Source organism: Sinohyriopsis cumingii, chromosome 19, assembly GCF_028554795.1.
Source record: "Sinohyriopsis cumingii isolate HCF-2022 chromosome 19, ASM2855479v2, whole genome shotgun sequence".
NCBI classification, from domain to species: domain Eukaryota; kingdom Metazoa; phylum Mollusca; class Bivalvia; order Unionida; family Unionidae; genus Sinohyriopsis; species Sinohyriopsis cumingii.
In genome coordinates, this window is record NC_142979.1 from 47007875 (window position 1) to 47023848 (window position 15974).

General features: G+C 36.7%; 1 protein-coding gene across 1 annotated transcript in view; it reads left to right on the forward strand.

Moving 5' to 3' along the window:
* The window catches only part of LOC149775645 (uncharacterized), a 35840-nt gene extending 25745 nt beyond the window's left edge, over nucleotides 1-10095 (forward strand). Inside the window, exons 16-18 of the mRNA XM_089943114.1 lie at nucleotides 1470-1649; nucleotides 2187-2468; nucleotides 3234-10095. Of these exons, the coding sequence (XP_089799240.1) occupies nucleotides 1470-1649; nucleotides 2187-2468; nucleotides 3234-3713 (942 nt within the window). The 3' untranslated portion in view covers nucleotides 3714-10095. The remainder of the gene's footprint in view (nucleotides 1-1469; nucleotides 1650-2186; nucleotides 2469-3233) is intronic.
* Nucleotides 10096-15974: the final 5879 nt, after the last annotated feature.

A 15974-nucleotide genomic window follows, 5' to 3' on the forward strand; every position in this document is an offset into this window, starting at 1 on the left:
GTGTGCGCAATTAATTATGTCTTTTCAGAAATCACTGCTGACCTGTGATTTGTAAGTTCTTAAGTGTGGCAAGATAAGAAGTTGGAATGGCAGTAGGGTCAATTAAGGGTAAACTAGAGTTCCTTTGCCTCGTTGCGAGATGTGTGGTGCTAAGGTTCTATAGAAGATTGTAGCTGAGTATATACTCGAAATTATTATAGTAGGGCCAGATCAATTAAGGTCATTTGGAAATCTTAGGTAAGTTATTTTAATTTTGACAATTAGTATAATATTCCTTTTGCAATAATAAGCATTGGCTGTTTTGATGCTGTACGTTTACGGATGCATTATTCATTGTATTTTCTCCAACCTACCTGTATCATGTATTTTGGTCTTATTTCAGGACTGGATTTCATTGTCAGAATCTAAGGCATGACGTAACTTAAGTCTTATCAAAAGCTATCATACTGGATTAAATTTACACTTCAATTAAGATCAGCTAATCAAATGGCTTGATAGTAAATGTAAATAATGTTTTAAAAAACATTCTGATGAAATAAGGACCAGGTCCGCTAACAAATTTAGTAACACGTAAATGTCTTGCCACCATGCAAATCGGAACTAAAGATAATGTCACCCTTGTTGTAGACAGTATAGTATGTATAGTGTCTACCACAAATTCAGCACAGTCCTGGTTATATAATGCAGAACATTAAAAAAATTAGCTGGTTCAAGCACTTTGACTAAATCTCCATTAGGAAACATCTCCATAAGAAGGAAATAAAATATCCGACAAAGAGATAAAACATGAAGATGTTGCACCATTTCCCATCAAAGGAACGCAGAACATAAATAAAGGATAAAAAGGTGCAATATACAAGGTTCAAATATTTGTGTATCAATCACAATCTTTAAATAAAAAGTACAACACGTTCTTAGCTGGGACACCATCGCATGATGTATCCAACATCAAACAGGTTTTCTCCACTGGATACCTCTTAGTGACGTGCAATAGGATTCATATGATCTATTCTTTATCCACGTACCCGGGGGTGGTGGTAAGAAACGAGATTTTTGCATTCATATAAATATTGAGATTCCGAAAAGAAATGGAAATATATCAATATTTGGCTTTTCATTTTTTTCTCCTTTACTTTCTATGTTTCCTACTTCTATCCGTCTGCTAGGGTTTTTGTTCTCTAAGACATAATAAATATAAAGAAAGAAGGAAGGATGGAAAGAAGGAAGGAATAATAATAATTCCGCAAGCTTCCAATATGGTGAGCACATCTTTTAAAGGACGATGCTTTTTAATAACTATGTTGACGTTTAAACATTGCAACCGTTAGTAAAAATCACAAAATCATATTCTGGCCACATGTAAAGACTGGTGACAAATGAACTCAGACAGCATGTAAGAACTCCACACCCTACCAGCTAAGAACCTCATCAAGCAATACCTTACTCATGCAAAAACGTTTTACTGACAGAATGAATACGCCGTTTTTGGACTCCGAAGCATGGACTGCGTATATGTTGTCACCGTTCCCAAAGCAACGGAGGCTGAAGTAACAGAAGATGGTTACGAGTATTCGTCTGATGCAGACGAGAGAATATGTCTCAGGGTCCCAGCAAAAGCCGTGGATCAACGCACTTCCATATCAATCAAGGTTAGAATTTCTCTCTCTCTCTCTCTCTCTCTCTCTCTCTCTCTCTCTCTCTCAGCCTGTTTTTGGTCTCGTAAGTTGGCAGTAAAGTACATGTTTTACAACTGGATGGTCCACAATTTGGGTCCAAAAATCTTCATAAAAAAATGTAAAATCTTTTCGTTATCACCTTGAAGTCGCTACCTGCCAACATGTGTACCTGTATATACTATATGTATAAAATAATCATGATGATGCAAATTTATAAAAGACTGACACTTGTGCCATGGGAACGATTAATTTTATTGCGTGTTTAGATAACTACTTTAAATTTGTTTCGTTCTCTTTGATTTAATATTGACCTACTAAACGAAATGATTACATCGACTGAATCACTAATGTCGTGTATTTACACACACACACACACACACACACACACACACACACACACATATATATATATATATATATATATATATATATATATATATATATATATATATATATATATATATATATATATATATATATATAACGTACTATGTGTTATGTTTTTATAAGGTTCTGCTCCCCGATGACGAGGTAGTTAAAAAGGTCCAAAAATTCAGGGACAAATATAATATAATGTCCATTTCCCCTTGCTTGTGCGTGGAATACAAGGATTCGGGGAAGCTAAAGAAACCGGTCACGGTGAGTCTTCCCCTTAACCAGCCACCCAACAGTCAGGATTACGAGACGATTCTCTTAACACTGTACGACGACTCTGTGTGCAAAGTGAGAACCACAGTACGAGTCGGCGAAAATAGCGTCGTATCGTCGGATGTTCCGTCACCGAAGAAGCAAGTTCGACATTTCTAGACTTTTTTTTAAAATTGTTTTTTTTTATTTACATTTATCGTAAATACAATTATGTCAAACCTACACAATGTGCGTTCCTAGACCAAGACTCGTGTGGTCATCTTTGGCATAGTGTAACCGGAGACAATAAAGAATGTCACCTACTTAAAAGGTGTGCCTAGTTGAAGTTGTACTTGCCAGAGAAGCGGATATAAGACAGCTAATGAGGCGCAACACAAGCGCTTACTGAATGTCAATACCACTCGTTCATATTTTCATAATTATTTATTGCTTGTTTACGGATACGACTATCATTTTATCATTTGTCTTTATGTGAATAGGAAAAGGCAAACTATCGATGGGCAATATTTTTGGATTTCCCCCTCCTGCAAACCCAGTAAGCTTCTCTGAGTAATTAGTTTACATTTTGTTTGTAAGAAATTCGTGACATATTTCTTACTGAATGTCATCCTAGTTTCCTTTAACAAGGCCGTACTAGTCACATGCCTAACAAACTCCATAAAATTGATAGCTTTCTGCGTACAGATTTATGTAAATAACAAACCAACATTTTAATAGATGCTAGTAGTTGAACAAAATTTAAGAAAAATAGTCCAAAAGGCTCTGACAAAGAAAGGTACAGCTGCTATTACGCAATTATTCGCTCCTTGTTTTCAGTGTAAATCATTCAGTGTTCCACAGGAATAGATTCAGTTTTCCACAAGTCAATTACATATCATGGAAACGTTTCTTTTGTTACATTCCAGTCAGCTGTTTGCCCTTGTTAAGAAGACAGCTGATGTGAAGCTTCTTCACGACGAAACCTTACTGATCCTTGGTAGCGCCAGGTATTACAAGGTACTCTCTTTCCGCGACTCAAAAAATGTCAGAGCCCTCCTCATAGAGTGTACACCTATGGCGAAGGTACAGCAAGTCATCGACGAGCGTAAGAAGGAGGGATATGTTCTGGAACGCAACGGAGGTGAATCTAATCCGCTTCTTTTACGTCAGGAACAGAGACTTCGAATGGACATCACCGGAAACATAGAAAAGGATATCTCTGTCGGACAAGTCTCCTATTTCATCACCGTGTTATTCAGCTCGCAGGACCAGAAGACCTTCTTTCCTTACAAGGTCAAGGGAACAATTGAAGGGACACCTTCCGGAAACCTGACTATATCATCGGATAACTTTAAAAGGGGAGATTTATGTTCTGTGTATTTTGATCCTAAATTTGTGATAGATAATTAGTAGAGAAACACAGGACAGTAATATATTATGTGCATCTTCGTATCCATATTATTTGTCTTGGACTCATATGCCCTGTAGGGGTTCCATGAGGTTGCAAATAAGTTCGAGAACAGTACTAGTTGTTAGCAGAAGTAGTATATTTTATTAACTTGCCATTATTGCACACTTTTACGTGAAGATCACCTAAAATCTACATATTTATGTATAATATATTCTCTTTGAGTATAAATCACTGCAAAAATTCTCAAAACAGACAGGTCTGGATTTGTTGTTCAAACAAGTTAATGATGTATGTAACTTGATGTAACTTGTTAATATATTTCAAGCGGCTATAATGACCTTTGGACCGGATACTTTGAATATATTTCGTGTTTCTGCTGTATTAATGAGAAAGTTGTACAGCTTTGTATAAAGCATATGTAATTATTCTAAATGCTTACTTAATTAATATATAGAATTCTTATGCAAGTTCTATCCGGTATGGATGCTTTGCAGTGGTCACCACTTCATTATATACTGTCCACATCAAAATTGACCAAACATTTGCAGTTACTTGCAAGTGCTTTAATTTGGAGTAACATGATATACAAATGATAAGCATTTATATAACTATGTGAATTCATGGTGTGTATAGCTCTTTGTCAAGAAAAAAAGATTGTGATACATTGATGATAAAGGTGCGAATGAGCCTCAATGCCAACTTCAGTGGAATTCGTTTCAACCAACACAGATGATAAACAGTTTCTGCGATGATAGTTCATCTACATTCTGACAATTCTTTTATTATTATTTTTCTTTAAAAATATGTTTTACAGTATTAGTGAACGTTAATGGAAAAATGCAAAAACATTACATTATGTTTTGACGTTACTATTAAAACACCTTAATCCTAAAATAGGTAAATTATATTTTGGAGAATTTGTGGAATTCATATGGAATTGATGTGCAATGGTAAAGCGTTCTAGAAAATGCTGATCAATTTAAAACATTGAATTAGTATGAAAACCTGTGCACAATCGCACAGAGTCACTTTAGGAACATCACTAGGTAGGTACACTTACCAAAATAGCATGGTGCCACTTTAGGAATAGCACTCAGTAGACACATATGCCAAAATTGCATGGTGCTTCGTTAGGAACATCACTGATATATATATATATATATATATATATATATATATATATATATATATATATATATATATATATATATATATATATATATACCATGGTATCACTTTAGGAACATCACTCAGTAGATAAATATATCAAATTTGCATGGCGTCACTTCAGGAACATCATACTGTACAGACACATTACCAAAATCGCATGGTGTTTCACTTTTTGGAACATTATTCTGTAGATGCATACGAACTTCTACATTTTGTGACCAAAGAATGAAGCAAATGAAGTTAAATTATTGACAAAAGCAAGAACATTCTTTCTGACCTGAAATTAATGTTTATATCCATTCTAAGTTTTATGACGTATACTGTGGTTTTTCAATAGAAAGTCTCTTGACATAATGTGTCCCTTCTTATAGCGTTGGTTTTATCATGCAGTAAATTCAATTAGCTAAATAATGTTCAGTGATATCTCAGCTATCTCTAAACTGAATTGGTCCCATCTCCATAAATTATATAGCTTACATGGACATGGTCGTGAAGCCCATTAAATTGGTTAAATAGTTTCAGTGATGTCTCAGATATGTCTAAAAATTATTTTGCAAATTCCATCTTTCTGACTTTTATTGCCCACATGGACTGGTCATATAGCCCATTAAATGACCTAAATAATGTTCAGTGATGTCTCCGATATCACTGAATATAAAAACCCGTATGCTTATGGTCATGCAGCAAACTGATTTCAGTGTGTAATATTCAGTGATATTGCAGAATGGGTTCAGTCTACCTAACTTCTAAAGCCCAAGTAAGTATGGTCGTGTAGACCATCACGTTGCCTAAATAAAGTTGTTCATAATCTACTTACTTCCTTTTAGTTTGGCTCTTCTGTAATAAGGAAATTCGTTAATACGATGGTTTCACATACGCTATATTCATTTGTTTCGGTGGTTTTACTTACATCCATATTTCATTATGACACGGCCCTGCTTATAGCATATCTCATTAAAATATGACATTCCTTTTAATGCAGTATACTTTCAATGGCTCCCATGAACACTGTTTATGTCTAACCTGCTTATTTCATTATTCTATCCTTTTCGATCCTACCCATTCCTTAGTTTTGCAACGCGTCATTTAATATTTATTTCCTTATATATTTAAAATTATTTATAGGTACATTGGTCCGGATACCTATTATAAAGTTCTTGTCATTAGTGTTTTAAACAGAATTTGTAAAGCAACGAGAAACCCATGTATCGTCATAATAAATGTTCACTTCCTTATTGACTTACATACTAATACGTGTAAATCGTATGTCACTACAATAAATGCTTACTTACGTATACCTTGCATAATAATACGTGGAAATCATGGGTCATTGTAATAAATGATTACTTATTGACTTATATATTAACACTTGGAAATCATGTCACCATAATAAATGTTTACTTATTGACATGCATAATAATAGATGTAGAAGGGTGAGTTAACCTAATAGTAGCTGTTGTTGTTTAACATAACTTTAACAATTTTAGCAATATCGCTTTCTGCAGTCTGTTAGTTTATAGATATGTCAAGTACTGGGGTATTATGCCGCAGACACGTAGCATGATGTCCCACCCAGTCACATTATCCTGGCACCAGGCCGAAAAGTCCTAACACTAACCACTTAATACCAAGTGCCAAACGAGGCAGCTGCTAGTACTATTTTTATAAATATTTTTTATGACTCGTACTAAAGCTATGAATTATAAATCGTTATAATTGTACAAATAATGTACTTGTTAAAAAATGCGTTTAGAAACATGTAATTTGATTCATCCTGGAGAGTTCAAACTATTATGGGTGATAGAAAGTCAAAAATGATCTTGACTCTTGAACTGTTATAGTTGTTTCAACACAAACATACATATTATCAAAAAAGTGACTTTGATTTGTACAAAATGGTGCAATCTAGCACAAATCGATTAGAAATCTGAGACTTTATTTGACATCAAATTTATAAATGTGATTTGTGCAGTGCTCGTTGAAGGGTGATTTGAAGCACGTTTGATATGCACGCACATCGCATCTAGAACTAAAGATATGGTTTATTACAAAGAGAAACCGTGTATGCTGTCGCATTCCTCACTAGTTTATAGAATTCATCATTCATTTTGCGTAAAGGTAATTGATTGCAAGAATACGTAAATTACAATTTGTAGGAAGTCGAGAGTGACAAATCTGGGATTACCATCTTTCATAATCAATTTTCAAGGAATATATGAAATAGTATGACTCATTTTTCTTCAGATTTAAGTTGTTAATTGAGTCTTTGTCATGAGTTATTATCTATTCTGCTCATGAGCTTCTGACGTGTCTGTCAATACATGTAAAAATAAACAATGTTCTTCTCTCCCGATGGTGTTTGTTACAGAGTGAAACATATAAATAATTATGTTTCGCTTTCATTCGAATTCATTCCGATCAACATGAACTGCTATGTTTCTCTTGTAAGGGAGGCTTTTACTATGATGGGTGTTTGCATATGCAGCATTGGGTGTCAGACTTTCGAGAACAAAGTTAGACTTGGAATGGATTGCTGACAGCGAAGTTCATTGCAAGGCGATTTTATACATTTTCGTGACTGCTTCTTTCTCAAGAGATTTTACAATGACTGCTGCAATTCTTTGAAAGCCTTTGGGGACTTATGTGCTCAGATAGGATCATTCTCCATAAGCTGATATTGATCTTAATGGTACTAATCTAGACAGTGCTTTGCAGAAGTCATGTCACTTTTTGATGGAGATTGTAGAATGTCTTGAAAACTTTTTGGGTTGCAGTCATTCGTTCTGTGCTGTTATATGATAGCTATGTGCGGGCATTCTTGAGTTGGTTGCACAATCTGACGATTGGGTTCGAAAACAGTGCAACTATCATGGAGTGGGGCTTATGGCTGAAAGTACGTCCATATATGTTTGTCTTTAATGATCAGGTTAAAAACATATCTATATTACGATCGGATCACTTTATCTAGCTCGACCCTGACTTTGGATGCAGATGCTGCATCCATTTTCAGACTGATTGCATTCACAATGATATGGCCAGTTCATTTTCTCGCTTGCAGGTAAATGGTCGAGGAATCCGAACATCACTCCAGTTCCATCACAGCTTCGACCCCACGCCTTTCTGAAAACTGTGAGTGCTTGCTAGCAGCCTTCTTAGCTCCAGTCACGGAATAAACATACAGAAGAGCATGGACAACTTGCAACGAGATTTTCATGGTCCACTCTGTCGATATCGTGTGCGTTTTTGGTCTATGGATCACTTGATTCATTACAAACGTACCCATGGAACTCTGCATGCTTTCTTCCACGGCATATGTACACAATGTACTTCACCAGTCAAACCCAACGTCATTTTTTCTAACCAAATAACAAACCAGGGGTGCATGTTGTTTATTACTTATCTGGTCAGTGTCCTTTCTCCGTCATTTCATAAATTTAACTGCAATATCGCCCACTGACCAGTCAGACACACTCTAGTCCAGAGGGGCTAACGGAAGTGAAATGCATGTAGTTAAGAAGCATATACGAATTCCTGTCATATTGTTGACATTTCGATTCGCTGTCTTTAATTACGTTACTTGGACCAGTCGTGTTATAAAGGTCATGGTCAGTGTCCTTTCTCCGTCATTTCATAAATTTAACTGCAATATCGTTCACTGACCAGTCAGACACCCTCTAGTCTAGAGGGGCTAACGGAAGTGAAATGCCTGTAGTTAAGAAGCATATACAACTTCCTGTCATATTGTTCATAATTACGTTACTTGGACCGATCGTGTTATAAAGGTCATGGTTTCTGCCTAGCTGCTAGTGTTCTTTCAAACTGGTGCATTTATTAGAGTTCTATGCAGATTAGGTTATATATCTTTAAAAAGAATATTTGAGTTCATAATCCATAGCCTCTTAGAACTGTGCACCTTGCTAAATGATCCCTCCACCCACACCTTTCGACGAGTCTCTTCTGTTTAGACTAGATACTGCTATCTACTTGATGAATAATGAATATATTTCTTTCTTTGTCTTACTACTAACATCCGGTTCCAGACTGTGCCTCCAACATAATTACCATTGGACTCTAAAAACACAAATCCGGATCTGGTTCCGAACCTTGATTGGATGCACAAAATCATTACCACTTCGGTACGTAATATGAACAAATTTTGAGAACTATTAACTTATTTTTCTGTGCAAGATTAGTTTTGAATTGGGATTATCTGAGTTTGAGATTATGTGAATTAGGACAACTTGAACATTTATGCTGATTTTCACATGTAATTTACCACTGATACTGTTGTTGTGATTTCACCATGCTTTATCGAACATCTGTTTGACATATATGCAGATATTATATTCCACCACTTTACAATATAATGTTCAATATTTCTGCAGTGGTAGTTATCTTGAAAATCTTGTGTTATGTATAACTATAAATTTGATAAATTTTATTCATGACTGTAAATTGTGGTGATTATCTATAGCTGAAATTTAGTACGTGCCTAGATTCTTTTTTAAGATATTAAGAACGTGAAATTGCATAGGATCTATAAATAGTTGCTTATGCAAGGGTTGACAGTTAATAATAGTAATATCAGCGGTAAACATGATGACAAGTTTGAAGCTTTTTCCAATTGTACCGGTTCAGGTCAGATAGGTTCTTATAGGAATTAATTTATTTTCCATTGCAAGATGTGGGTCACATGCATAGTTATTTTGAAATATTATATTGAGTAGCAAGATCTATCACGTGGGGTATATTGCGACATATAGTCGTAAAAGACTCCCGAATGCGTATGTAATGAGATATCTATTAATCAGATTCATTTCATCTTTAGGATTCATTCCTTTCTTTGATTCTTATTTCATGCGTTCAAATCAGTCTGCAGATGTGGTTAAATGTTGTATTTAGATAATTTCAGAGGCAGCATTGCTAAGGATTATTCAGTGGAAATAGAAAGTGCTCATTGGACTATAATATTATTCTGGAAATATTGTAAATTATTCAAGCAAGTTCTGGACAGCACCATTCTGACAACGTGATGATTCTTGGCGAATCAGTACATTTTTTTCGGATCTGAAACTTATACGGAACATTGCGATTTTCAGGGCTTTAACCGAACTATTTTTAATGATTATTTGGATTTAATTCATAATACTGTTAAGTTTCTCTTGAATTTTCATTTTATAATGTTGATAATTAAATTGTTAAGTTTTGCAATGCGTGTTGGTTTTGCTTCTTTCTTGTACTTAGTTTATGATCACAGAACTGTAACATTTATCATCGCTTCTTCTCACTCTTCGTGAAACTCATATTCGTATTGATGTAATTTTACAGAAATATGTTTTGTTACTACGGGTAAAGGTGATTGTTGACATCCAATATGGCCACCGTGAAGGTCATCTTGACTATCTTGTTATCGCAACTCCTTATGAGTGGTTAGTCATATCGACATGGAGTTTTCACAAAAATATTTCCTTTGATGTCATGTTAGTGTTAAATGAAACGGTATTGATATAACATCAAATATGGCCGCCATGGTAGATGTCTTGAAACTCTTGTTATCGCCACGCATCCTGAACGGATGATCATATCGGGTTTGCACCAAAGATTTCTCGTCAAGTCTTACTGATAAAATATACAAATAGTGCTCCTCAGGAATCTGTTATGGCCGCCACAGTGGCCATTTTGAACATTTTGTTATCGCTTCATCTCCATGACAGATGCTGACATTAACACAGGGTTTCACTGATAGACTTCTTCAGATGCCTAGTTGGTATCAGAGGAAGATGTTACTGATCTCACATCTAATATGGCTGCATTGATAATCATCATGATGTCACGTCGTGACTAAATGAAGATAGTGCAGACCTGAGATCCAATGTGACCAATGTGGTGGTTGTCTTCAATATTTTTAGCTACGTACCATGAGTATATGCAAATATAGCGAAATGGGGTTTTCACGCGAAACCAGTTCCTAATATTTATCTAGTCCAATCTTTCACCGTCATTGGAATTGTGCTATAGCTGTTTCTTCTGGACACATGATCTTACATGCATGGGACATTTATAAACAAAAAAAAAGACTTCTTACGATATCCAGTTGGTCCTAAATAAAATGGCGATGATAATACATCAAAAAAGAGAAGGAAAAAATGTAATTGGGTAATTCAGAGCCACCATCACGTAATACATCATTGTAAAAGATCCTGCTGTATAAGGGCACCTGGTAAATGGTTAAAGCTGGGTGAGCTGTCATGAATAGCAAAGCTTATAATATGTTCATGAAGAGAAATTTACGACAGAGATCGGTTCAAAGTCCAGTTATCCCTATATACCTAATATATTAATACCGCCCTGTTCCCAAGGGTATGAGTTATTCTAAAGAATGATATGTACTAATATTACAATACGACACGAGTAGTATAGGGGGCCACTATAGCCTCAATGGGAATTAGCATTACAGAACCCCCCTGGGCCACTATAGCCTCAATGGAAATTTAACATGGAGAAAAACCCTGGGCCACTATAGCCTCAAGGGAAATTGAACATGGAGAAAAACTCATGGGCCACTCTAGCCTCAAGGGAAATTGAACATGGAGGAAAAACCCTGGGCCACTCTAGCCTCAAGGGAAATTGAACATGGAGAAAAAACCCTGGGCCACTCTAGCGACAAGGGGAATTGAACATGGGAATAGAGTGTGGGTCTGTCTAGGGACTAGGGGAATTTAACATATGGAAATTGAACATGGTGGGTCTGTATAGCGTCAAGGGGAATTGAACATGGTGGGATTGTCTAGGGACAATGATGGCAGAGGGTCAAACACAACAGAGACAGAGACATACATGCACTAGTACAAGCGTGAGCTTTATATATAAAGCATTACCAAGACCTGAAATCTTGCTGGGGTGTTCAAAAATTTGCATAATTGTAATGATGCTATAAATAGTTATAATCAAGGAAATGCTCAACGACAAAATGGATGTGACTAAAAGTAACGCTAAAATGAGGAAATTGTACCAGAATTTAAAGGAAAATAAACATATCCCCGAAAATTAGGTTACAATGGTTTAGAATAAAATGGATAAAACTACTTACAATATCAACTTGTGTGACGATCAAGGATAAACACCAATGTATCTATTTATAGCTATAATCAGCTAAAATTCCTATGAAATCTCACTATCTATTTATACTACAACTTGTGGGTTATTCCTTTGGAAAATCCCACTATCTTTTTATAGCCTCAGCTTGAGTGACGTTCCTGTTTATGAACTCTAGTATATATGTATAGCTACAACCTGTGGAAATCCCCAAGTCCATATTTATAGTCTCGAAATTTTCAGCGTCAGTGACGTCACTGTACTGAACATTAGGGGATAAATGTCAACAGTGTTGCAAGTGGCTGACCTGAATACACGCTACTGCAGGTAGGTAGGTAGAGTGTATTTGATAGGGATAAAGGGAGTTTTATACGGACAAACAGAGACGAATAGACACACACACACACACACAAACACACAAACACACACACACACAACGTACGCGCGCAGACATACACACACACACACACACAAACAGACAAACACACACACACACAACGTACGCGCGCAGACATACTCACACACACACACACACACAAACACACAACGTACGCGCGCAGACATACTCACACACACACACACACACACAAACAAACAAACAACGTACGCGCGCAGACATACTCACACACACAAACACACACACACACTATAAAATAGATAAAATTAGTAACTACTTACAAAATCAACTTGTGTGACGATCGTCGATAAACACCCATGTATCTATTTATAGCTATAATCAGCTAAAATTCATATAAAATCAGACTATCTATTTATAATACAACTTGTGGGTTATTCCTTTGTAAAATCCCACTATCTTTGTATAGCCTCAACTTGAGTGACGTTCCTGTTTATGAACTCTAGTACATATGTATAGCTACAACCTATGGAAATCCCCAAGTCCATATTTATAGTCTCGAAATTTCCAGCGTCAGTGACGTCACTGTACTGAACACTAGGGGATAAATGTCAACAGTGTTGCAAGTGGCTGACCTGAATACACACTACTGCAGGTAGGTAGGTAGAGTGTATCTGATAGGGATAAAGTGAGTTTTATAGGGACAAACAGAGACCAATACACCCACACCCACACACAACACACACACAACGAACGCGCGCAGTCATACGCACACACACACACACACACACACACACACACACAGAGGGAAGAGGAAAAAACAAACCCCAAATATACTATCACCACAAAAGGGAGATAATACAAACCCCAAATAAACTATCCACACAAACGTACGCCAACGCATACAAACCTCAAATATACTATCAACACAGAAGGAGATAATACAAACCCCAAAAAATCTATCCACACAAACGTACGTGAACGCATACAAACCCCAAATATGCTATCCACACAACGTCGCTAACGCATACAAACCCCAAATATGCTATCCACACTCGGGAGGAAGAAGAAAAAAACAACCAAATATACGATCTACACAACGTACGCGAACACACACACATACACACACACACACACACAGACACACACACAGAGGGAAGAGGAAAAAACAAACCCCAAATATACTATCAACACAGAAGGGAGATAATACAAACCCCAAATAAACTATCCACACAAACGTACGCAAACGCATACAAACCCCAAATATACTATCAACACAGAAGGGAGATAATACAAACCCCAAATAAACTATCCACACAAACGTACGCGAACGCATACAAACCCCAAATATACTATCAACACAGAAGGGAGATAATACAAACCCCAAATAAACTATCCACACAAACGTACGCGAACGCGTACCAACCCCAAATATACTATCAACACAGAAGGGAGATAATACAAACCCCAAATAAACTATCCACACAAACGTACGCGACCGCATACAAACTCCAAATATGGTATCCACACTCGGGAGGAAGAAGAAAAAAACAACCAAATATACGATCTACACAACGTACGCGAACACACACACACACACACACACACACACAGAGGGAACAGGAAAAACCAAACCCCAAATATACTATACTGCCAAACACCTACACCACACCCATACCCACTCCCAACACTACAAAACCCATTTAACCCGTTATTTTATGGCATCAGTGTGTGATTTAGGAAACATCAAGACACAAAATGATGGACGAATAGACTGACTATTGTTTACGGACTTGCATGCCTAAAGAGCGTGCGTGAAGGAAAACATCCTTCCATTTCAATTCTAACTAAAACATGATCCAGAGGGATAGAGAGAGGTGAAAGAGAACAATTTCATAAAGTGTGAGTAAAAACAAAACACGCTATCCTTATTATACAATGTCAAGACCAAGAGACACTTACGTTTTCTTTCTGGTCTATTCTCTTTTAGAAGGTAGTATGAAATTTCACATCAGGGCCAACTCATCGGCTCACATTGTCAATTTTTCCATTTCCATGTTTTTACTGGCACAAGTTCTTCATCATCTTCAATTTCTTCTTCTTCTGAATCCCTCTTCTCTGTTTCGTCTTGTTTCTGTTTCTTCTCTTTTCTCGTAGGGCACTCTGAATTCCAGTGTCCTTTCTCCTGACAACGATATTAGGTATCTTGACTTTTGTCTCTCTTTCTTAGACGAAGCAGGTATTCTGGAGACAAATACCCATTTACCTTTGCAGATATAGCAAACTTCATTAGCACTTACACACTTTCGTATGACTCTCATCAAATCAACGACCAAAAGAGTAAGTTTTGTTGCCACTTTCGCATGTGAATTATGCTTTCGTATGACTTTTAGCAAATATTTGACCAGCAGGTCGATCTGTGCTGACTCTTCCATCTTCTTGATCGTTTGAGAGCGGAATGAATACTCTGACGCTAAGACACTCTCCTTATATGCATGGACCTGCTGCGTACGAAACCTAGTCAAATGTAATTTTGCAATAAGATGAAACGATTTCATTGAGGAAGTAAAAAGCAATGATGTACCGTATCGCCTCACACAAAACCTGAAGTTTTAGTTCAAATCCGTGTCAGCGATTTCGAAGACGACATAACTGAGCTTTAATCAATGCTCTCCAATTATGCCACAAAACCACGAGTCCTGATTCACGCCAAAAGAAATTTCGTTCGGTCCATAAAAGATAGTATCACATCTGAGAAACGCAAAAACGAACTTTCAGAAAACTGAGAACGACGGCTTACACCTACAACGTAAATGTGTGAGTTCAAGTAGTGTGTAAAACTTAGTCAAATTAAATTTTTATAGTCAAGACGAAACGATCTCTTTTCGAACAAGAAAGCAGATGCCAAGCGACAATGGCGATCCGTGTCACACAACACTTTTCAAAATGTATATTATCAGAGGTTTGTTCTAGCGATCTGCACGGTTAAATTAAATGTTGATGCATTTTGCAATAAGACGAACACAATTTCCATGGGATCGCCCATGGTACGATTGTTCGTGCATTAGTTTAATTTTTAAAAATATTTTTTTTATATAAATCGCCTATAGGATAGACCCAGTAAAGCATTTGAATTCAAAAATGTTGTGTTGTTTTGTGTCTCCAGTCTGTCCATCCATTGTCGACTCATCTTCCTACGAAGATGTGCTCAAGATAAGCCAAGTTGAACGAAGCCTATGCGAATTTGCATAGGGTCATGACAAGTCTGATACCGAGACCTGAAGAGATAGACAATATCATAATGTTGAAAGTCACTGAAGACCTGAAAGAAGAGCTCTTCAAGGAGGAATTCAAGAAGGAGAAAGAAGAATGGACGGAGAAGTACAGACTTCATAAACAGCAGAGAGAGCAGCAACAGCAGCAGCAGCATGAACCTGACAGAGGCTTTGTATTCAGTGGTATCAACACCAAAGAGTTCTTCTTCTCTTTCCGAAGAAGGAGACCTTATCCTGTGAGAAAGCCTGTCGTCAGAGGAGGCCGTCATCTTATAACCTAAGCGATCGCCATAGCTTCAACTTCCCAAAAAAAAAATTTCAGGGCTACCCCATACTCTCGAAAAGAAATAACATTCCATTGCCTA